This window comes from Dicentrarchus labrax, unplaced genomic scaffold (assembly GCF_905237075.1).
Source record: "Dicentrarchus labrax unplaced genomic scaffold, dlabrax2021, whole genome shotgun sequence".
NCBI classification, from domain to species: Eukaryota; Metazoa; Chordata; class Actinopteri; family Moronidae; genus Dicentrarchus; species Dicentrarchus labrax.
This window is the reverse complement of record NW_026136742.1, coordinates 291,614-316,331: the sequence shown is the minus strand read 5'-3', so window position 1 is coordinate 316,331 and position 24,718 is coordinate 291,614. Positions and strand designations below refer to the sequence as shown.

At 39.5% G+C, this 24,718-nt stretch overlaps 2 protein-coding genes across 9 annotated transcripts in view; both read left to right on the top strand.

The window, feature by feature from the left end:
- The first annotated feature begins 657 nt into the window (after positions 1 to 657).
- LOC127359616 (low affinity immunoglobulin gamma Fc region receptor II-b-like) lies at positions 658 to 15,416 on the top strand. 8 transcript variants are annotated; one of them, XM_051393580.1, is made up of 12 exons: positions 5,205 to 5,309; positions 5,424 to 5,465; positions 5,955 to 6,209; positions 6,294 to 6,539; positions 6,969 to 7,094; positions 7,189 to 7,286; positions 7,845 to 8,001; positions 8,116 to 8,157; positions 8,647 to 8,901; positions 8,986 to 9,231; positions 13,950 to 14,075; positions 14,157 to 15,416. In XM_051393580.1, the coding sequence occupies exons 7-12, from the start codon at positions 7,971 to 7,973 to the stop codon at positions 14,210 to 14,212; spliced, it is 756 nt and encodes a 251-aa protein (XP_051249540.1). In that variant the 5' UTR covers positions 5,205 to 5,309; positions 5,424 to 5,465; positions 5,955 to 6,209; positions 6,294 to 6,539; positions 6,969 to 7,094; positions 7,189 to 7,286; positions 7,845 to 7,970; the 3' UTR covers positions 14,213 to 15,416. The 8 variants fall into 8 exon arrangements, 6 of the variants coding, with proteins under 6 accessions (XP_051249542.1, XP_051249545.1, XP_051249546.1 ...); XR_007882677.1 differs by lacking the exons at positions 6,294 to 6,539; positions 6,969 to 7,094; positions 7,189 to 7,286; ... (3 more) ...; positions 13,950 to 14,075; positions 14,157 to 15,416 and adding exons at positions 1,597 to 1,746; positions 1,831 to 2,076; positions 4,279 to 4,404; ... (1 more) ...; positions 9,660 to 9,785; positions 9,880 to 10,078 and having other exon boundaries at positions 5,153 to 5,309; XR_007882678.1 differs by lacking the exons at positions 6,294 to 6,539; positions 6,969 to 7,094; positions 7,189 to 7,286; ... (3 more) ...; positions 13,950 to 14,075; positions 14,157 to 15,416 and adding exons at positions 1,597 to 1,746; positions 1,831 to 2,076; positions 4,279 to 4,404; ... (1 more) ...; positions 9,660 to 9,792; positions 9,880 to 10,078 and having other exon boundaries at positions 5,153 to 5,309.
- Positions 15,417 to 17,287: 1,871 nt separating this feature from the next.
- Positions 17,288 to 24,718, top strand: part of LOC127359615 (endophilin-A1-like) — a 30,249-nt gene continuing 22,818 nt past the window's right edge. The window contains exon 1 of the mRNA XM_051393579.1: positions 17,288 to 17,564. Within this exon, the coding sequence (XP_051249539.1) occupies positions 17,520 to 17,564 (45 nt within the window). The 5' untranslated portion in view covers positions 17,288 to 17,519. The remainder of the gene's footprint in view (positions 17,565 to 24,718) is intronic.

Here is a 24,718-nt window from a genome sequence, read left to right as displayed (position 1 = left end):
TGAGCCAACTTCTCAGTTGATTTATGAGCTCAGTAAACAGTTTCCTGATGAGTTTATGGTCTCAGTCTCTAGTTTCAGTCTTCTTCCATACAGCATGATGTTCATTTAGTTAATGATGGTCCCATTTAGAGTAAAACAGACCATAAAGCAGGGTATGCTTTAGGGCGGGGCTACCTTGTGATTGACAGCTCATTCTCAGTCAGTCCGTCCAGCTCAACGCACCAAACTCAGATCAAACTGTCAAACTAGGCAGAGCTGATCAGATATGGATCCAGATTCTGTTGTTGACTGTTTATCTCCTCAAATCTGTTCACAAACATATTAGTGTTTATCTGGAATACGAGATTGTGTGTGACCAGGCGAGACACCATTGTTTCCTGTTACAGACGAATTAAAACTGTGCAGCCAATGAGAGCAGCTCAACTCACAATAGGTGACCTCCGCTGGCTCCAACAAACTGTCATGGCGACGACTGCAAGGCTTCAAAATGGTTCTCCACAAACCGATGGCCCGATCCGTACCTGCTGTCCAAACAGCGACCTGTCTGTGGTGCACAAGAAGCCAACACAGAAGAAACAAAAACTGCAGTTCCTCTACCGAGTTCTTGAGACTGGCTCCAAAAGTGAGTCAATCTTTATATTAAAATGCCCAACTCTTCGGCAGGAATAAACTTGTTTACACCCTGGTTCAAAAAACAGATGAGTTGTTTCACCAGAAGTGTATCACAAGTGGGCTGGTTTCACATTTACACAGAGGAAGTGGTCAACACACTGTGTATATAGTTAGTCAGTCATTTTCCATTCAGCAATGAGACAGGATGAAGATCACTGTGCTAATTCTCAGCATTTGTAAGTAACAATGTCGTTGTTTTTGTGCTTTAACTTACAATATATCTCACAGGACAAACTCAACAGATATCAAACATTATCCTGATCTCTCTTCTTTCTCTCTCTGCTGACCGTGTGTTTGTCAGGTGTGTTTCATACACTCGCCTCATCTGATATCAGAAAGGAAGGTAATGAACTCTTTATGTGCAGATACAACAAAATGTGATGAGATTGCTAAGAGTCCTTCTCCAAAGTCTTCTGTTTGCTTGAGGTTCATTTATGATACAACTATCTGTTCAACTGACAAGCTGAGCACATATATAATTTGTCCCAAGAACAAATCTCTTGGTTTGAAGAGCTGGACCGGTGCCTCTCCAATCAGGGTCTTCAGGCGTACTTACAAAACACTAAAAAGGGTTAGTCACATTGGTTAAGTAGGTGCTGGCTGCAGCTGTAACAGCTTCCATGTTTTTGTTTCTTGCAGCCGTTCTTTTTCGACCCAGAGATCAATCAAGGAGGTATTGTTTCCCACTTGTTGTAGAATACATCGAACAGGCCACTACTGCGAAGAAGCTGATCAGGATCAGCGTTCTTTGCTTAAGTTTCTTGAGGTTCATTTATAATAAAAATCTCCAATGTGCCTCCATGTTTTTGTTTCTTGCAGCCGTTCTGAGAGTCCTTCCCAACAGATCCCAGTTCTTCCACTATGAGACTGTGTCTCTGAGCTGTGGGCAGCAGGAAGAGTGGAGAGTTAAGAGAAACACATCTAAAAACATCAACAAAGATTGCTTCACATCCAGGAATGGAACAAATGAATCCCTCTGTTTCATCGATGACCTTTACCCATCAGACAGTGGAGTGTACTGGTGTGAGTCTGCAGAAGGAGAGTGCAGAGATGCTGTCAACATCACTGTGACCAGTGAGTTTAAATAGAAACTGCTGTAGTTTGCTGATGCATCACTCGGGAACACAATCCTGTGAATAATAATGATCTGTCCCTCAGGGGGCTCTGTGATCCTGGAGAGTCCTGTTCTTCCTGTGATGGAGGGAGACGATGTGACTCTGCGCTGTACAAACAGGACTCCCTCGGCCTCCAATCTCACTGATTTCTACAAAGACGGGTTTCTGATCAGGAGCAGCTCTACGGGAAACATGACCATCCACAATGTCTCTCAATCTGATGAAGGACTCTACAAGTGTAACATCTCTGGAGTTGGAGAATCACTAGAGAGCTGGCTGACTGTCAGAGGTGAGATCATAATTTTCATCTGTACAACAAATAGCTGCTTCATTTTCCTTCTGATGCCCCTGGATGATCTTTTTATACTGATGACAGTTACTATATCGCCTCCACACCCCCAAATTCCCCCAAAGATTCCCTCTTAGCACAGTAATTTGAATTTGGTTCCTGTACAAGTGTACATTTAAATTAACCTTGGGCGCCCTGTTAGATCAGTCGGTAGAGCTGGCGACCCACATAGGGAGTTGCTGCAGCAGCCCCGGTTCGAATCCAACCTGCCACCCTTTGCTGCGTGTCATCCCCTCTCTCTACTCATCTTTCCTGTCGATCTTCAGCTGTCACTATCCTGAAAAGGCCACAAAATAACTTTAAAAAAAATTAACCTTATTTCAATATACAGAATTGAATAATTATCCTGTTATAAACTCACACAGTTGTGAAAGATACAGTTTAGTTATTGTGCCTTGCCTAAGCGAGCACAATACTACTATTCCTCGTGCTTATTATTATTCTTCCGTACGTTTTTCGGCGCGCTACTCCTCCCGCAGCTTTTATCGCACGTACACAAAAAAGGTATCAAAACGTGCGGCTCGGTGAGGACATTAGTGCTATGACTTTTCTTAGAGTTTCGCCAAACGGTTTGCCGACAAATCGCCAAAAAACGGTCCAAAAAATGAATGGGTGTGTATTGCGAGAACCTTCAACTGCCAGAGTGCGTGACATCATCGCTAGAGTGTGGGGAGAGAGAAAAAATTGTAGAAAAATAAATTTGTAAACTGCTCTCAAGAGCACAAATGTCACTCTACAGAAATAATTTATAGATAGAAACGTAGGTAAATCCGTTGGGGTCGCAGTGATACCACTGCTGAAGCTGTCAGAGAAATACTTTTGGCGGGAGACGCACTGATGCGCCAGCAACGCCCTCTCACGGCCCCATCTACTCCCATGTTAATTTTAGAGAAGAAATCTTGAAAGGAGCTCGTTGAACCTGATCCCCTCCCCCCTGTATACCGGTACATGTTCAGTAGGATGGAAGCGTCGGACATCTTCACCGAATCTGCCATGATTCACGTCTGAGTGAATGCCCGCTAGTGTCTTCCATTGAGGCTGCTTCTTATCAGTCCCTCCAGAAAAACGCGATTATGTGATCGCATAATTCAATGCATAATCAGCCAAAGTCTGCATATTTATGCGGGGGCCACATTTCTTCAAATACGCCGCACTTTCGCAGCATAAATTGCAGATTTCCGCGCAAAATATGCGGGGCTTGCATGATTTCATAATACCCGCATTTTCGTTGAAAAAGTCACATATATTTTAGCAGAAAGTTGAAAAATGTTGCGTTTACTTCACACAAGAGCAGCCATTTTCCCCTGTTGCCATGGGAACGTTATGAAGTGACGTAATTACCCGACGTGAACGTCATCCAAAAGCTGCAAACCCCGCGATGAAGCCGCAATGAAACCAGAACCCGCAAATCAGTCTGTTTTGTAAAACAGGAAGCACACATTTTATTTTTTAATATTTTATTTATTCATTTTTACAGAAGTTACAGCATATTCCTTTTGTAAAGCTACAGAACTTGTTTGACTCATCAATGTTTTGTAAGTTTGAGCCATGTGTTTATTAAGGTCTGAAATAAAACAAGATGAGAACTTAAATATTCCCAGCACTTTCTGTGATGTAGTATGCTTGCTTATCATAGGAAGTAATAAGAAATGACTCTTTACATTAAGGTAGTAGCCTAGTGAGAACAGGGTGTTGGGGGAATCACTTTTTTTTCTCTTTTTCATCAAACCGCAGTTTTTGCAAGTTCCCGCAATTTCATCGCATAAAATTGCATAAATATCCCACATATTCCATCGCATTTTTTAAGAAAACGTGCTGCATAATCAAGGATTTTTGCCAGCAACAATCACAAAAAATCTCCGCATTTTTCTGGAAGGACTGTCTTATGTCGCTGATGTATGTGATGTTGCGCCGTAAAGCAATTTGTGATTCTCGCAAGATTTGGCGGGACGCCACCTTTCAGACTTGCATTGCTGGTTCTGCCAACGGCGTCCCTCTCCTGCTTTGCTATCGGGATGATTCGCTATACTACGAGTTTGCTTACCATTGAAATGACTGCGAAGCTATTATATTAAGGTAAAAATCTTGCATAGTGTGCCTTTAAGTTGCACAATAAAATAAAACTCAATAATCTCCCTCCAGTGTCAGACTCAGCAGTTTCCGATGCTCCTGTGATGTCTGTGTCCAGACTGATATGTCACATAGTCGTAGGGACTCCTTTCCTGGTGTCCACCATCATACTGGGACTTATATACAGAGACAGAAGAGGTGAGAGGTAACACTACTGATCCAGATATACTTGTACTTTCAGTTTTTCTCTGTTTTATTCATTCTTCTTTTCTTCTTTCTTCTTCATCTTCAGCTCCTTGGCTTGTTGCAGACGACAGAAGACACAATGTCATCATGGAGGTGGAATAGATGACAAGACTGCACACAGATACTGAACATTTTATTGTTCATGTATGTCTGTGTTACATTTTTATTTGTGTATCTTTATAAAATGTCCTGCTTGTTAAAATTAGTTTTTCTGTGTGAATACAGATTAAATCAATGTTTTAACTTCTCAAGACTTACTTAAATTCCTTCTTTCTTTTTTAATCAGAGTTTTTACTTTATTATTGGTTATTTGTTTTAGTTTTATGTCTTATACAGATTAAATTCTGTATCCTGAGTATCTAATGATGTTGTGTGACTCCCTCTAGTGTTAAAGCAGTGTCACTACAATCTAAAGTCATGTAAATATAGTCTGTGGAGGCTGTGAGGATGATGATGTTGAACAAGGGTTAGGGTTAGGAAATTGAACAATTAATCTCAGGTTTTTGTGTTTTTGTGCATTTAGTAGGTATAATTTTACTGACAGTCAGAAGGACGAGTAAATGGAGGATACATGTACACAGATTGACAACAATCTGATTCATTTATTTTATCAATAACCGATATAATTGATGGGAAAGAAAATGTAGAGAATGCTACAATGACTTGTTTCCCTAGAAAGTTACATATGTTTTTCTTATAGTATAGTGAATTACACAATGACCCAGAGAGCAGCATATCACATGTGGGCTGGTTTCACAACCACACAGAGGAAGTGGTCAGCACACTGTGTATAAGTCGGTCATTTTCCCTTCAGCAGTGAGACAGGATGAAGATCGCGGTGTCATTTTTCAGCCTTTGTAAGTAACAATGTCGATCTTTTTGTGCTTTGACTCATCAGCTCAAACTCAACAGATATCAAACATTATCCTGATCTCTCTTCTTTCTCTCTCTGCTGTCTGTGTGTTTGTCAGGTGTGTTTCGTACACTTGCCTCATCTAATACCAGAAAAGAAGGTAATGAGCTCTTTATGTGCAGATACAAAAGCATTGAAAGATGGTGATGAGCTTGATGAGAGTCTTTCTGCAAAGTCTTCTGTTTGCTTGAGGTTCATTTATGATAAAACTCAGTTTGCCAACAATAGTTGAAGCTGCAACAAGGATTATTAATTGTGTGTTGATTCTGGTTGCCCCTATGGACAAGGCTGTAGTGATTCTACCGCCTCATGTAATTGATTGCAAGGGGAATCCGACCAAACTCAACCCAATGGCAGGCATTAAGAATAACTATATAGAAATAGCCAATCTTCTTGATGATGGACTTGTTTGTTTATGTAGTTATATCGAAGCATCAGTATTAAATAAGACTCTTTCATAACCAGTTCCTCCAGTGGCTTTAATGTCTATCAGACACAATCAAATTCAGAGAACAGTGGCACTTACAAACCACTAAAAAGCGTTAAACACATTGGGTGGCTGTCTATTCCGATCTATTGTTTCTTGCAGCCGTTCTGAGAATCCTTCCAAACCGATCCCAGTTCTTCCCGTATGAGACTGTGTCTCTGAGCTGTGGGCAGCAGGAAGAGTGGAGAGTTAAGAGAAACACATCTAAAAACATCAACCAAGAGTGCTTCACATCCAGGAATGGAAAAAATGAATCCCTCTGTTTCATCGATGACCTTTACCCATCAGACAGTGGAGTGTACTGGTGTGAGTCTGCAGAAGGAGAGTGCAGAGATGCTGTCAACATCACTGTGACCAGTGAGTTTAAATAGAAACTGCTGTAGTTTGCTGATGCATCACTCGGGAACACAATCCTGTGAATAATAATGATCTGTCCTTCAGGGGGCTCTGTGATCCTGGAGAGTCCTGTTCTTCCTGTGATGGAGGGAGACAATGTGACTCTGCGCTGTACAAACAGGACTCCCTCGGCCTCCAATCTCACTGATTTCTACAAAGACGGGTTTCTGATCAGGAGCAGCTCTACCGGAAACATGACCATCCACAGTGTCTCTAAATCTGATGAAGGACTCCACAAGTGTAACATCTCTGGAGTTGGAGAATCACCAGAGAGCTGGCTGATTGTCAGAGGTGAGATCATAATTTTCATCTGCTAACAAACAGCTGCTTCATTTTCCTTCTGATGCCCCTGGATGATCTTGTTATACTGATGGGCAGTAAATCATCCACATTATATGATAGCACCGAAGATTCCCTCTCAGCACAGTATTTTGAATTTGGTTTGAGTAAACTGTTGGGTCCTGTACAAGTGTACATTTAAATTAACCTTATTTCAATATACAGAATTGAATAATTATCCTGTTATAAACTCACACAGTCGTGAAAGATAGTTTGATTCCTGATGTACTGCAGGAGAAGAGGTCGACTGGTGAAGCTGTTTTGGGGGGCTCTGTGAGGGCTGTAACACAATCAAGAAGCAGAAGCAAAAAGTGGTCTCCCCCATATATTTGATTGCTTTTAAGTTGTACAATGAAATAAAACTCAATAATCTCCCTCCAGTGTCAGACTCAGCAGTTTCCGATGCTCCTGAGATGTCTGTGTCCAGACTGATATGTCACATAGTCGTAGGGACTCCTTTTCTGGTGTCCACCATCATACTGGGCATCATCTAGAGAGACAGAAGAGGTGAGAGGTAACACTACTGATCCAGATACACTTGTACTTTCAGTTTTTCTCTGTTTTATTAATTCTTCTTTTGTTCTTTCTTCTTCATCTTCAGCTCCTCGGCTCGTTGCAGACAACAGAAGACACAATGTCATCATGGAGGTGGAATAGATGACAAGACTGCGCACAGATACTGAACATTTTATTGTTCATGTATGTCTGTGTTACATTTTTATTTGTGTATCTTTATAAAATGTCATGCTTGTTATAATGAGTTTTTCTGTGTGAATACAGATTAAATCAATGTTTTAACTTCTCAAGACTTACTTAAATTCCTTCTTTCTTTTTTAATCAGAGTTTTTACTTTATTATTGGTTATTTGTTTTAGTTTTATGTCTTATACAGATTAAATTCTGTATCCTGAGTATCTAATGATGTTGTGTAACTCCCTCTAGTGTTAAAGCAGTGTCACTACAATCTAAAGTCATGTAACTATAGTCTGTGGAGGCTGTGAGGATGATGATGTTGAACAATAGGGTTAGGGTTAGGAAATTGAACAATTAATCTCAGGTTTTTTGTGTTTTTGTGCATTTAGTAGGTATAATTTTACTGACAGTCAGAAGGACGAGTAAATGGAGGACATGTACACAGATTGACAAACAATCTGATTAATTTATTTTATCAATAACCGATATAATTGATGGAAAAGAAAATGTAGAGAATGCTACAATGACTTGTTTCCCTAGAAAGTTACATATGTTTTTCTTATAGTATAGTGAATTACACAATGACCCAGAGAGCAGCATATCATATGTGGGCTGGTTTCACAACTACACAGAGGAAGTGGTCGGCACACTGTGTATAAGTCAGACATTTTCCCTTCAGCAGTGAGACAGGATGAAGATCGCGGTGTCATTTTTCAGCCTTTGTAAGTAACAATGTCGTTCTTTTTGTGCTTTGACTCATCAGCTCAAACGCAACAGATATCAAACATTATCCTGATCTCTCTTCTTTCTCTCTCTGCTGTCTGTGTGTTTGTCAGGTGTGTTTCAAACACTTGCCTCATCTAATACCAGAAAAGAAGGTATTGAGCTCTTTATGTCCAGATACAAAAGCATTGAAAGATGGTGATGAGCTTGATGAGAGTCTTTCTGCAAAGTCTTCTGTTTGCTTGAGGTTCATTTATGATGAAACTCAGTTTGCCAACAATAGTTGAAGCTGCAACAAGGATTATTAATTGTGTGTTGATTCTGGTTGCCCCTATGGACAAGGCTGTAGTGATTCTACCGCCTCATGTAATTGATTGCAAGGGGAATCTGACCAAACTCAACCCAATGGCAGGCATTAAGAATAACTATATAGAAATAGCCAATCTTCTTGATGATGGACTTGTTTGTTTATGTAGTTATATCGAAGCATCAGTATTAAATAAGACTCTTTCATAACCAGTTCCTCCAGTGGCTTTAATGTCTATCAGACACAATCAAATTCAGAGAACAGTGGCACTTACAAACCACTAAAAAGCGTTAAACACATTGGGTGGTTGTCTATTCCGATCTATTGTTTCTTGCAGCCATTCTGAGAGTCCTTCCAAACCAATCCCAGTTCTTCCAGTACGAGACTGTGTCTCTGAGCTGTGGGCAGCAGCAAGAGTGGAGAGTTAAGAGAAACACATCTAAAATCATCAACCAAGAGTGCTTCACATCCAGGAATGGAACAAATGAATCCCTCCGTTTCATCGATGACCTTTACCCATCAGACAGTGGAGTGTACTGGTGTGAGTCTGCAGAAGGAGAGTGCAGAGATGACGTCAACATCACTGTGACCAGTGAGTTTAAATAGAAACTGCTGTAGTTTGCTGAAGCATCACTCGGGAACACAATCCTGTGAATAATAATGATCTGTCCCTCAGGTGGCTCTGTAATCCTGAAGAGTCCTGTTCTTCCTGTGATGGAGGGAGACAATGTGACTCTGCGCTGTACAAACAGGACTCCCTCGGCCTCCAATCTCACTGATTTCTACAAAGACGGGTTTCTGATCAGGAGCAGCTCTACCGGAAACATGACCATCCACAGTGTCTCTAAATCTGATGAAGGACTCTACAAGTGTAACATCTCTGGAGTTGGAGAATCACCAGACAGCTGGCTGACTGTCAGAGGTGAGATCATAATTTTCATCTGCTAACAAACAGCTGCTTCATTTTCCTTCTGATGCCCCTGGATGATCTTGTTATACTGATGGGCAGTAAATCATCCACATTATATGATAGCACCAAAGATTCCCTCTCAGCACAGTATTTTGAATTTGGTTTGAGTAAACTGTTGGGTCCTGTACAAGTGTACATTTAAATTAACCTTATTTCAATATACAGAATTGAATAATTATCCTGTTATAAACTCACACAGTCGTGAAAGATAGTTTGATTCCTGATGTACTGCAGGAGAAGAGGTCGACTGGTGAAGCTGTTTTGGGGGGCTCTGTGAGGGCTGTAACACAATCAAGAAGCAGAAGCAAAAAGTGGTCTCCCCATATATTTGATTGGTTTTAAGTTGTACAATGAAATAAAACTCAATAATCTCCCTCCAGTGTCAGACTCAGCAGTTTCCGATGCTCCTGTGATGTCTGTGTCCAGACTGATATGTCACATAGTCGTAGGGACTCCTTTCCTGGTGTCCACCATCATACTGGGACTCATCTAGAGAGACAGAAGAGGTGAGAGGTAACACTACTGATCCAGATGCACTTGTACATTCAGTTTTTCTCTGTTTTATTAATTCTTCTTTTGTTCTTTCTTCTTCATCTTCAGCTCCTTGGCTCGTTGCAGACAACAGAAGACACAATGTCATCATGGAGGTGGAATAGACTGCGCACAGATACTAAATATTTTATTGTTTATGTATGTCTGTGTTAGAATTTAATTTGTGTATCTTTATAAAATGTCATGCTTGTTATAATGAGTTTTTCTGTGTGAATACAGATTAAATCAATGTTTTAACTTCTCAAGACTCGCTTATATTCATTCCTTCTTTTTTAATCAGAGTTTTTACTTTATTATTGGTGTTATTTCAGTTTTATGTCTTATACAGATTAAATTCTGTATCCTGAGTATCTGCTGATGTTGTGTGGCTCCCTCTAGTGTTAAAGCAGTGTCACTACAATCTAAAGTCATGTAACTATAGTCTGAGGAGGTTGTGAGGATGATGATGATGAACAATAGGGTTAGGGTAAGGAAATTGAACAATTAATCTCAGGTTTTTATGTGTTTTTGTGCATTTAGTAGGTATAATTTTACTGACAGTCAGCAGGACGAGTAAATGCATGTACACAGATTGAAAACAATCTGATATTTTTTTTTTTTTGCAATAACCCATATAATTGATTGAAAAGAAAATGTAGAGAATGCTACAATGAGTTGTTTCCTCAGAAAGTTAGCCGACTGTTACATATGTTTTTCTTATAGTATAGTGAATTACACAGTGACCCAGAGAGCAGCATATCATATGTGGGCTGGTTTCACATCTACACAGAGGAAGTGGTCGGCACACTGTGTATAAGTCGGTCATTTTCCCTTCAGCAGTGAGACAGGATGAAGATAGCTGTGTCATTTCTCAGCATTTGTAAGTAACAATGTCGTTCTTTTTGTGCTTTGACTCATCAGCTCAAACTCAACAGATATCAAACATTATCCTGATCTCTCTTCTTTCTCTCTCTGCTGTCTGTGTGTTTGTCAGGTGTGTTTCAAACACTCGCCTCATCTGATACCAGAAAAGAAGGTAATGAGCTCTTTATGTGCAGATACAACAACATGTAAAGATGGTGATGAGCTTGATCAGAGTCCTTCTGCAAATTCTTCTGTTTGGTTGAGGTTAATTTATGATAGAACTCTCCGTTTGCCAACAATAGTTGAAGCTGCAACAAGGGTTTTTCATTGTGTGTTGATTCTGGTGGCCCCTATAGACAATGCTATAGTGTTTCTACCGCCTCATGTAATTCGAGGGGAATCCAACCAAACTCACCCAATGGCAAGCATTAAGAATAACTATATAGAAATAAAATATCTTCTTGTTTGTTTATGTAGTTATATTGAATTGAGATTCTTACATAACCAGTTCCTCCTGTGGGTTTAACATCTATCAATTCAGAGAACAGTGGCACTTACAAACCACTAAAAAGGGTTAGTCACATTGAGTGGGTGTCGACTGCAGCCGTAACAGCCTCCATCTATTGATTCTTGCAGCCGTTCTGAGAGTTCTTCCAAACCAATCCCAGTTCTTCCAGTATGAGACTGTGTCTCTGAGCTGTGGGCAGCAGGAAGAGTGGAGAGTTAAGAGAAACACATCTAAAAACATCAACCAAGAGTGTTTCACATCCAGGAATGGAACAAATGAATCCCTCTGTTTCATCGATGACCTTTACCCATCAGACAGTGGAGTGTACTGGTGTGAGTCTGCAGAAGGAGAGTGCAGAGATGCTGTCAACATCACTGTGACATGTGAGTTAAACAATAAAAACTGCTGTGTTGGTGAAACTGTGGACAAATAAGGGTTTTTGATCACAATACCATCGTGTAAATGGTCATGATCTGTCCCTCAGGTGGCTCTGTCATCCTGGAGAGTCCTGTTCTTCCTGTGATTGGAGGAAGACGATGTGACTCTGCATTGTATAAACAGAATGACCTCAGCCTCCAATCTTACGACTGATTTCTATAAAGACGGGTTTCTGATCAGAACCAGCTCTACGGGAAACATGACCATCCACAGTGTTTTTAAATCTGATGAAGGACTCTACAAGTGTAACATCTCTGGAGTTGGAGAATCACCAGACAGCTGGCTGACTGTCAGAGGTGAGATCATAATTTTCATAAATAGGGCCCTGGGAATATAGGACCTTGGGAACATAGGACTCTGGGAACACAGGACTCTGGGTACATAGGACTCTGGGAACATAGGGCTCTGGGAACATAGTCTTCTGGGAACATAGGACTCTGGGAATATAGGACCCTAGGAATATATGACTCTGCGAACATAGGACCTTGGGAACATAGGCTTCTGTGAACATGGGAGTCTAGAAACATAGGTCTCTGGAAACATAGAACTCTGGGAACATAGGACATTGCGAATGTAGGGTTTTGGGAATATAGGGCTCTGGAAATATAGGAATCTGGGAACCAAGGACTCAGGGACAAAGGACTCTGGGAACATATGGCTCTGGGAATATAGCACATTGGGAATATAGGACCCTGGGAACATTGGACTTTGGAAACATAGCCTTCTGAGAACATAGGACTGTAGGAAAATAAGGCTCTGGTAACATAGAACTCTGGGAACATAGGACATTGGAAATATAGGACCTTGGGAACATAGGAGTCTTGGGAACATATGACTCTGGGAATATAGGACTCTGGGAACATAGGAATGGGTACATGGGACCTTGGGAACATAGGACTATGGGAACATAGGACTATGGGAACATAGGACCTTGGGAACAAATGACCTCAGGAACAAAGGACTCTGGGGATATAGGACCTTGGGAATATAGGACTCCAGAAACTTAGGGCTCCCGGAACAGAACTCTGGGAATGTAGGACTCAGTGAACAAAGGACCTAAGTAACAGAGGACTCTGGGAACATAGGAATCTGGGAACATATGGTTCTTGGAATATATGACCCTGGGAACATAGGACTCTGGGAACATATTAATCTGGGTTCATAGGACCTTGGGAACATAGGACTCTGGGAACGTAGGATCTTGGGAATATAGGAATCTTGGAATAAAGGACCTCAGGGACAAAGGACTCTGGGAACATATGGCTCTGGGAATATAGGACATTGGGAATATAGGACTCTGGGAACATTGGACCTTGGAAACATAGCCTTCTGAGAACATAGGACTCTAGGAACATAGGACACCCGGAACATAGAACTCCGGGAATGTAGGACTCTGGGAACATAGGACATTGGGAATATAGGACCTTGGGAACATAGGAATCTGGATACATAGAACCTTGGGAACATAGGGATCTGGATACATAGAACCTTGGGAACATATGACTCTGGGACTATAGGACTCTGGGTACCTAGGACCTTAGGAACATAGGACTCTGGAAACATAGGACCTTGGGAACAAAGGACCTTAGGAACCAAGGACTCTGGGAATATAGGACTCTGGGAACATAGGACTCTAGAAACATAGGACTCTGGGAACATAGGACTCTAGAAACATAGGACACCCGGAACATAGAACTCCGGGAATGTAGGACTCTGGGAACATATGGCTCTGGGAATATAGGACATTGGGAACAAAGGACTCTGGGAACATAGGAACACAGGAACAAATGACTCTGGGAACATAGGAATCTGGGAACATATGACTCTGGGAACATATTAATCTGGGTACAAAGGTCCTTGGGAACATAGGACCTTGGGAACATAGGAATCTGGGTACATAGGACTCTGGGAACATATTAATCTGGGTACATAGGACCTTTGGGAACATAGGACCTTGGGAACATAGGAATCTGGGTACATAGGACCTTGGGAACATAGAACTCTGGTAACATAGGAATCTGGGTACATAGGGCTATGGGGACATATGAATTCTGACTGTATTTTGAATTTGAGTTTTGGATTCGAGGATACTATTGGGTCCGATACAAGATTACATTAAAATTAATCTGAATTCAATTTACAGTATTTATTGAAGGCCAGTCATCACTAGTGCGTTATAAACTCACAAAGCTGTAAAAGATATAGCCATGTTTAGTTTATATCCTGGAATACACCAAGAGCAAATTGTCAAAAATTAGCTCACCGTTTTGCTCCTTGTGTTCAATGTTTAAGTTGTACAATTAAATAAAACTCAATAATCTCCCTCCAGTGTCAGACCCAGCAGTTCCCGATGCTCCTGAGATGTCTGTGTCCAGACTGGTATGTCACATAGTCGTAGGGACTCCTTACCTGGTGTCCACCATCATACTGGGACTCATATACAGAGACAGAAGAGGTGAGAGGTAACACTACTGATCCAGATGCACTTGTACTTTCAGTTTTTCTATGTTTTAATTAATTCTTCTTCACGTTGTAGCTCCTCGGCTAGTTGCAGTCGACAGAAGACACGATGTCATCATGGAGATGGAATAGATGACAAGATATTTAATATTATAAAGTTTTTGTATGTCTGAATTACATTTTTATTTGTGTATTTGTTAATTATATCATATTATATATTTTATTTCATGCTCACAAAATAAGTTTTTCTGTGTGAATTAGTTGCACGTTTCATTACATTCAATGTGGTTTTTACATTAAAGTAAAAAAAAAAAGTGACACAAGATCATAATAAATAATAAATCTAATATAAAACAGTCTCGTTCAACACATCCATCCCACAAACACACAAGAACTACTCAACTACAGAAAAAGTTGTTCTGGTCAGACATATACCCGGGGAGCCAAAGAGCCAGTGAAGTGAACCAAACAAAAGAAAGTTAAAACAACGACTCTCACAGGAAGCAGAGCTGTACCGGCAACCAGAGAGGAAGACGTGTCAACCTGCTTCTTCCTGCTGTGGTTGTGGTTATGCAAACAAAAGCAGCAGTTGTTTTTTTATAATGTACGTCATAAAATTTAAAGATGTGGATGTACAATTTTACACGGCAGGGAGAGAGAAGATTAGATCATCATTAAAAAACAATTATGACGATTAAACTGAGCTCAAGTGTAAAATCAATGCTTAAATTAATTTATTACTGTGATAGCTTTAGTTGGCCATCAGGGGGCAACAGAGACACACAATCTGCTTAAAACTTGACTTCAAATGTTCTATATCTCTCACAAAATGATTGTTACCAAGATTCCCATCATCAGTCCAGTTGATTAACATGTTATAGATCGACTGTACGTGACTGCAGGCTCACAGAGCAGCCTCGATGGGGGGAACACTTCCAGTATTTATGGCTGAATGCGGCCTCACAGAGCAGTTAGCATCTTCATTTAGCTTTGATAGTGCTAAACTTTTAAACACAAATATAGTTATTTTAGTTAAATTAGCCTCATAAAGTGATATTATTCGACATATGTTACATGTAAGATGATTCAATGTGATAGGAATGTACTTGTGTCTTATATTTTATGTCTTTTTTGTTTTATTTGTGAATGTATTGTTTCATGTGATCCTGACACCATCTTACACTGTCCTTTATATGAAGGTGTTATTATATTATATATATATATATTATATATTATATTATATATATATTATAGATGTTTGTTGGTAGGAGATGGTGGAAGGACGATTTAAATAAAAATAAGTTATTTTCTGGTGTGAACGAACCAGAACTGAACAATTTAATGTAAATTCATTTTAATTTAATTAGATTTTTCCTTTTTAAATGGAGATTCCCATTTCCCAGTTGCCTTTGAATGCAGCACCAACCCCCCAAAATGAGCTGTCCGTGGTGCTGAAACCCTGAAGGCCCTGAACGCCTCACCTTCCTCCTCTTCCTCATTACATATTCAGATGTTTCCGTCTCGTGCCGTCGCGTCCGATCACGTGAACATATTGTCATTGCTTGTTATTATTCTCCGGAGGCAGCACGAGAGCGCGGAGAGAAACGTCTCGTGGGTGGCGAGGAAGGCGACGCGGTGACGTCACGAAAAAAACGTGAAAAAGATCTTTTGTGTCCGACAGAGCGTCACCGTTACCACAGCAACGCAACGGAAACAGACTTTTTTAAAGTTTTTAATCTTATTTCACCAAAAACATTTAAAGGAGTTTGAGATATTTATAGTTTATGTTTTTATATTTTCAGTCTAATATTTATTATTGTTTTTATTTATGATAATCCTGGAGGAAATCAATCTATAGCTATGTTACACAATGTTAATGTTTGTGTCATAAATATAATTATTAGGAGAATTAGGAGCTATAGATCTGTACTTAAATTAAAAGTTAAAATTACTTTGTATTATAAGACAATGTGTGAAAGTTCAGACAATATATTAAATATACACTATATTAAAGTATATTATTACTATATTTAGTGTTGGAAGGAAATGTCCAGAAGAAAAGGTATTATTATTTAATATTTAAAATGTATTTAAAGGTCCAGTGTGAAACATTCAGGAGGATCTATTATCAGAAATGGAATATAAGTTCATAGGGATGTTTTCATTAGTGTATAATCACCTGAATATGAGAATCAATGTGTGTTTGTTACCTTACAATGACCATAAAGTCTGCCCTGTTTCTACAGTAGCCCAGAACGGACAAACCAAACACTCTGGCTCTAGATAAAGGTGTCAGCATTTTCTTTGCATTTTGTGGCGACTGTAGTTTCTCCTTCGTGTTTGGAAAGGGAGGGTGAAGCGAGGGAGTTGCAATCTGCCCCTGCTGAGACGTAGTAGAACATGTGTGTATGAAAACTTATAGAATATAAACAGCAGACTTTTATCTCAGCATTTCTAATTTATGTCAACAAAACTACATTAAATTCTTATTTTTTTTTGCTATATTTTTAAATGATTTGGATGAAGTTTGAGCAGATTATTTCCTGTTAAGGGAACTTTATATACAATTCTCTGTCTATATTATATATTTCTGATCATTTCTAACAATCATAAAGACTTAATAAGCTCTTTTTTTTAATACATTAACTATATTCTTGTCCCTGATGTTTTGCCTATTGATCTATTAGACAATCTATTTTACAGTTTTCTCCACAGAAGTGAACCAGATGCTGAGATATCGGTCTAATGTCTTGTGAATATCTTTATACATTTTCTTACACACCCTAAAATCAAGAAGACCCTGTGAAGCTTTGGTGACCTCTAGTGGGAGTCCTGACATCAGGGACAAGAAAACACTACATTTAAATAAAAAAAAGGTAAATTAAGTCTTTATGATTGTTAAAAATGATCAAAAATTCATAATACAGACAGATAATTGTACATAAAGTCCCCTAAACAGGAAATAATCTGCTCATAATTCATCTAAATCTCTCGTTCTACACATACTTTCTAATTTAATATATTTATAAAATATATCTCAAAGATATAAAACTGGATCCGTTCAGGAAAAAGTGAATAAAATAATAAAAAAGTATTAAAAGTAAATGTACTCGATTACATTCCTGTAGACACAGTTTCTACCGGCGGAGTGATCCATCTCCTCCACAGACGATCTGTGTGTGTCTCTCTCTCTCTCTCAGACTGAAAATAGGTCCAGCTGGGTTTGGTCTGCAATCATCGCCTCTCACACCGACTCCGACACCGAATTTCAACCCACAACAACCGGACGATACCGACGTCTGGCGCCCGGTAACCGGAGGATTTACCGCCGTTTTCTTGCTCCCTATAAATAAAAACTTGATATTTATATTTTATTTTTTGGGGTTTTTTTGTTTCTTTTTCTGTTGGAGGATTTTTTTTTCTCTCCGCAACCGAAGTGATGTCTGTCGCTGGGTTTAAAAAGCAGTTCCATAAAGCCACCCAGGTGAGTCTGTTTATGTTTATTATTGATTATTTCTTATATATTTATTTATATTTAGTGTAAATACGTTTCTATCAGCAGGTAATCTGATATGTTTGGGCTTTAAAATGGAGCAAATGTGAAGTAAACATTGCGTTTCCTGGGACATTAGCGCCAAAAAAAAGCAGAAATCTTGATTTTATCTTTTAAAAAAAAACGCGTTAAATTCTTTTTAGCTGCAGATTGTAAATAAATATTAATAAATAAATAATAATAATAATAATTTAAATATATATTAAAGAGGAAACGCGATGTTTGGATGAAACCGAGGATGTTTTTCGTCATGGTGCGTTCAGGAGCAGGGTATACCCCCCTCCAACACACACACACACACACACACACACACACACACACACACACACGTACGTAAGGATGTTACGTAACAGAATATGAGTTTAAAATGTGTGTGTGTGTGTGTGTGTGTGTGTGTGTGAGCTGATTGGCTGTCTCGGCACGCAACAGGGAATTCCCTCCTTCCTCCTCCTCTATCATCCCTCCATCCTCCTCCTTCAGGATGCCTCTGAACGTCTCTCCATCTCCTCCACATCCATCCTTCTCCCCCCCCTTCAGTCATCCCTCCATCCTCCCTTTCTCTTCCTCTACGGTGCCTCTCAGCGTCGCCTCATCCCTCCATCTTTATGTCTGTCCCCATTTTAAACTTGTGTCTGTTCATCCCTCCATCATCACCTAAACATCTCTCCATCGTCTTCTTTTTTTTTTTTCTTTTTCTGGTGCTTTTGATCCCTCCATCTCTTCTGTCCCCCCCCCCCGTCTATCATCACCCTAACTGTCTCTCTATCCCTCCGTCATCCCTCCATCTCACATCATGCTGCCTCTGAACATTCCCACATTTTCCAGCCCTCCGTCTCTCCTTTTCCTCGACCTCCTGTCCTTTTTTTGGTCGCTCTAATCATCCCTTCATCCCTTTTCCCCCCTTGTAGCCCTCCTTTCTCATCCCTCAATCTCCCCTTTTCTCCACCATCATCCCCCCATCCTTTCTTTTTACCCCGTAGTCTTTCATCTGTCCTCTCTCTAAGCACATCCCTCCTACTTTCCACACATTTTCCCTTCAAGTCATCCCTCCATCATCACCCTCTTTCCCTCCTTCTATCTCTTCTCTATGATCACTTTATTACCGGTGTAAACATCCTTCCATCGTCAGTACGAACATTTTCTGTCTGAAGGTTTTTTTTTAAAATATCAAACAGTTTGTGTTTGAAGACGAAGAGGAGTTCTTCCCCCCCCACAGATGCCGACAGGCGCTCTTCATCGCCCCTTTACGACTTCGAGAGTAATAGGAGCTGACGCGAAACAAAAAGGGAGATTTACGAGGAATCCCTTTGACCTTTGGCCTCTTCGCTGTCGGCTGCTCGCTGATATCGAGTGTGAATGCGAGATGAGGTTTCGTGTGACAGACAGACAGGCAGACAGACAGACAGACAGACTCCGGCTGTATGAGAGCGACCTGACGCCTGTTCACTCCACCCAAACACATTACTCTTCCTCCTCCTCCTCCTCTTCATCATCCTCCTGCTGTAAACACAGTCTGGAAACCTTTTTGTATAATGGTGTCTACATGTTATCAGCGTGGGATCATGGGAGTTGTTGTCTTCACCTCCATTGATTCCTTCAGTGTTCATGGTTCAGGAGGTTTCTACCAGGAGTCCAGTGATCCACAGAGATCCTCCTCCTCTCCAGAACAAACAGACCCGCTGATTAAAACCACTAAACACACTGAATAAGATCCAGACGTCCTATAACTAAAATCCTTCATCCGGTTCAAGCACCAAGATCTAAACAGTGGATGGTAACAATGTGGCTTCAGACTGGATCAACAGTCAATGTATGTTAGAAGTTATATCGAGATGAGTATCGACCTGAAGAACGCCGTATGAGTCGGGCTTTGGTTTAGTTGGTACCGACATTCAGGATTTCAACTTTCTAAAGACGTTTTCACTCATTTTCTTCATCATAATCTTGATCAAAGGTTCTGAAATGCTTCATCAGTTCCTTTTAAAGTCTCTGTAGTTTGCTGTCGGCTCCTGGATTTCAATGTTTGTTGTAAAGTCTGAACTCAGGATGAAGCATCGTTTGCTGGATCAATACGGCAGCGTCGACGAGCCAAATGTGGATAAACAAAAAACACCTTCTTTTTTTTTTTTTGTCTGCTTCATCCTCCGCTGTCTGAGAGTCCAAATCAATGAAAATGTGATTTATTTCACACTTTCATACAGTAACGTGACCCTGAGAGCTTCACTAACGTCGTTAAAAAGTGTGAGAGGAACCAGATCGACGCTGAGAGGAAGACGAAGAAGAGGAGGAGGACTGTTTCCTTCCTCCCTGTCTGGTGTCCCGACTGTCATCAGGACAAATTCCTGCACATTTGTTGCATTTGTCAGATGAAGCGACGCTGATAAAGAGAGGAGATGATGTTTATTGATCCCCGAGGGGGAAACTGGGTCACTGCAGCAGAACAGAACAGGAAATAAAAATAAAAAGTACAGCAGCAGCAGAGCGTCCTGAAGGCTCAGACGGGAGCGAGGACAACACCAACTAAAGTAACCGAGTACTTCATGCTACAAAGATTAGTGTTTATTGAGTCATTTTTATGGTTCCAGCTTGGTTTCCTAAATCAATGGATCAATGGAGAAAATAATTAGCTGATTAATCCATAATGAGAATGGTCATTTGTTACAGTCCTGATAGTTTAAATAATCTAATAATATCATATATAATAGTATAATGTGTATACAAATCTCCCCTATGACTGTTTATATACACATATTGTACATTTTAATAGCCTGTTTTATCCCAATAAAACAGTTCAACAGATAATCTTTATTACATTTTTATACTTAAACCCGCTTAAACTATTATTAAACTCTTATTATTATTATTTTATGCAACATAATCCAACCAAAAGAGACATAAAAGGCTGCTCAGACTGTGTTCTTCATAATAATTATTATAATAAGTGTATTTATAAAGTACTTTTTTAAGCTTAATCACAAAGCGCTTTACAGATTAAAAGATATACAGAACAAAAATTAAACCCCAACCACCACAAACGTACAAAAATTAAGACCATGAGGACGTAATCTGACGGCTCTGAGGCCAGATGGACGTACAAGTGCACAATTAAAGAAATAAGTTCCTATAAAACAGGTTAAGGCTATAAATACATCTATAAACAGACGCTATAATAAGTCTAATAAAGCAGACAGAACATAAATAAAAGAACAAATTCATTTAAAACAGATAAACTACTGAGTTATATTATTTATTCAGGGATTTAAGTCATGTAACGTCTTTTTAAACACCAATTAAGGTTTTTGAATTGTTGCAGAAATTATATCTTAGCTAAATGGCAGATACTTGTCGTCATGGCAACACCCACAAATCCAAGATCCGTCCGTCGACACCCATCATAAACATCTTAATCAAAAATAATAAACTTTATCATACTTCAACAGTTACCTGGTGTTTCTGTGTCCATAACGTTCAATATGATCCATGTTAGCAGTTTGAATTCTGAACCAGACTCCCTTTAAGAAACTTCACATTTTAACAATTCCTAACGTGTCGGTAAAAACACGTAATTCTAGAAACGCGAACTAAAAGGCCGCCACTTGTCGACAGCCATCTCGTGAATTCAGCATCAATATAATCCATAAAGATAAACCGTACAAGCTTTAGATTGCCAACAACAAGTCGCATGTTCTTCTAGAATAAACTGTAGATAAGCTCTAAAATTAATGTTATTTTATTACTTTTTATTAATGTTGTTTGTTTAAAGTAACGCTGAAGAGGGCACAGCCATGGTACCTTTTTAAAAACTAATGTTTAGGCTCATCAACAGAAGCAGTTTGGATCAATCTTTTTGAGTTATGGAAACTTTTAATCAAATTATGTTCAACAAATGTAGCTTTTCCTCTCCAATCAAAGTTTCATATCATGTACCACTTACTTATTGGTAGCATAAAAACAAGTGTTTCGGTTAATCAGGTGACTCATAAACTAGTTTATCCATCTTATTCCAGCTACATTAGCAGTGATGATTGAATGTTATGATGGACAAAATGAGTGGATTTGATATGAAAATACAAAGAAGTGTTCGATCTTTAAGCATTTCAATAACATTTTTCATTTCACCCGGATATTGATCAGGTTACAAATCCAGATTATTTTAGTGTAATCTTTGTTTCTAATGTTCAGAACAGCAGAGGAATCAGGAGGACTTAAAAAGAGAAACGAAGGAGTCACATGTTTGATGTGAGGAAGGTGGCGTCTCTCTCTCTGAGGTGAGATGTCAACAGTGATGATGGCGAGCGGGCGGGGGAGCGAGGCCCGAAATAGATCTGTGATTCAACAAGCAGACGAGAACAGAAAGACAGGCGGCACGAGACCGGTGACTCCCGGTAACCACTGGAAACAGACCGGGGATGTATCTAAACACATGTATTTATATATTTATATATATCTTTGAGTGGGATTCGACATTTGAACCCGGTTTCCTCGTCTCTCTGGTGTTGATTAACCTGCCGAGCCGCGTGTGATCTAGTTCACCAGCATGGTTTATTCATGGCGCGGCGAGCGGAGTGCAAACAGAACCTGTAACCGGGGGCAACGGGGTGGATGCTGCGTGGCAGAGGTGATGGATAATTACTGATGATTATATGCGGCAGCACAGCGCCGATAATACGAAGTAATTGCAGGTTGAAAAATGTGATTTGGCACGAAAGCTTGTGTCATTACGGGATTGGGAGTCATGTTGGTTTAATTTCAACCAAACAAGAAGCTCGTGGTGGAAGAGAAACGGGTTGCTTTAGTTTTTATTGCCTGCTGTTTCCTTTCCTCTCTCCTTCCGCCATCTGCTGTCCATAAACTCTGAAACAAAGCTTTCATTATGTTAGATTTACCTCCAAATCCCAAACATATTGTATTAAAATGACATCACATTACCAACACAAAGTGACAAAGAGACTGTAAATAATGAGAAATAAACCCGTAGTTCAACAATACTGTCACTGATATCAGGATACAAAGACACATTAATACAACTGTAAATACATTTTATTTGTTCAGTTCCTGTAATTTACATATTGATCAGGTTTTGTGGGCGGAGTCAGTGACATCAACTAACCAACAAGTGTTTTTTATTGTACATTTACAGTATGTGAAAACACAGCATTTTACTATATTTTTACAGTGTTATTGGTCTATTTCAGCTGTATTTTATTATATTGTACTGTAATATATCCAGTTGTATTACTATATATTTATATTTATATACTATAATGCAACATAAACTACAGTATTTTACTGTAATGAATGAATGCTTCTAAAGCAACGTCTAAGAGTGTCGTAAAGTTTATAAACTCACATGTTTAAGTAATAAAGTATCTCAAGTATTTGTTTTGGTAAGTTTGTTAAAATAAGTTAATTTTACCAATTTTATTTAATTAATTGAACTTAAATAAATATATCACAGTCATATGTTTGCATTTCTGCAAACTTATTGAACTTATTTAAATTAAAACTAAATGTAATTGTTCAAATGTTACAACTCAAGTTGAATTTACTTAATTTAGTTCCACTAAAGCAAATTATTACAGTTAGTTAGTTATTAACTAATGTAATTGTTACTGCTGTCACATTAAACATTAAATCTTATTTGGCTGCTTCATCATTTATAAACTGTAATAAAATTACATAACTGGAAATAATGCACAAATTTAAGTTCATAAAAACAAGTTTTATTGACAACAGTTTATTATTGAGTTGGGTTTAGTGAACCAATCAGACGCGAGGAGGGTCGACACGAGTGGGAACATTAAAACTTGATATAAACGCCGACTTCCTGTCCGCCGAGACCTGAATCTAGGACACATCTCAGCGTGTGTGTGTGTGTGTGTGTGTGTGTGTGTGTGTGTGTGTGTGTTTTAACAGATGGATTGTAAAAAAAAGTAGAGCGGAGCTAGTGGTGGCAGCGTGAAGCCGACTGCAAAGTCACAGCGCCCTACACCAAGATGGCCACCGCTGCCAGCAGGGGCAGGAAACGGGACACCTCGGTGCACCTGGCTGAATAAAACATGAGAGAGAGAGAGAGAGAGAGAGAGAGAGAGAGAGAGAGAGAGAGAGAGAGAGAGAGAGAGAGACAGGAAGAGAGACAAGAGAGAGAGAGAGAGAGAGAGAGAGAGAGAGACAGGAAGAGAGAGAGAGAGAGAGAGACAGGAAGAGAGACAGAGAGAGAGAGAGAGAGAGGACAGAGAGAGAGAGAGAGAGAGAGAGAGGGGGAGAGACAAGAGAGACAGAGAGAGAGGAAGAGAACAGGAAGAGAGACAAGAAGAGAGAGAGAGAGAGAGAGAGACAGAGAGAGAGACAGGAAGAGAGACAGAGAAGAGAGAGAGAGAGAGAGAGACAGGAAGAGAGAGAGAGAGAGAGAGAGACAGGAAGAGAGAGAGACAGACAGAGAGAGAGAAGAGAGAGAGAGAGAGAGAGAGGAAGAGAGAGAGAGAGACAGAGAGAGAGAGAGAGAGAGACAGGAAGAGAGACAGGAAGAGGAGAGAAAGAGGATGAAAGAAAAGACGAAGTAAGATTAGGGAAATGAAAGAAGAAGTGAGAAAGTGAAGAGAAATATCATCAAACATTTTAAAATGTGGCTTTAGTGACCTCAACTTCCTCCTCGTCATATTTTACGAGGAGTTATAAAGTATTAAAAGTCAATAAATCAATTTAGTGACAATTAAAGTTCGTAAAGTTTATTTAAAAACTCTTTAAATCCGACGTATTAAATTTTGTACTTAATGAGTCTGATGAATGTTTTATGGTCACTAATATTTTATTAAATCTCTCATTGAATGACCTGCAAGTTGTGGCTTTTTCAGTTCGTCCGTATTTCCTTTATTTATTTATATAAAATCATGTTTTACTCATGTAAAATGTCTCTGTTTCCTTTGTCTGTGTTATTATCCGATTCTAACCTTCCCCCTGCTGCTGATTGATTGAATACTTGATTACTTAATAATCATCATCATCATCTGCTCGTGGTTTTGCCCTTTTGGGACTTAATCAGTCTCTCCGAAAAGTCGCAATGTTGCGATCTGATTCTGCTAATT

What these genes read in the sequence shown, in the direction of transcription:
- LOC127359616 (XM_051393580.1), top strand. Translation starts at nt 7,971, where the DNA reads ATGAAGATCGCGGTGTCATTTTTCAGCCTTT. An exon ending in CGTCAACATCACTGTGACCA is followed by an intron (nt 8,902 to 8,985) that starts GTGAGTTTAAAT and finishes TCTGTCCCTCAG; the next exon opens with GTGGCTCTGTAATCCTGAAG. An exon ending in CAGCTGGCTGACTGTCAGAG is followed by an intron (nt 9,232 to 13,949) that starts GTGAGATCATAA and finishes ATCTCCCTCCAG; the next exon opens with TGTCAGACCCAGCAGTTCCC.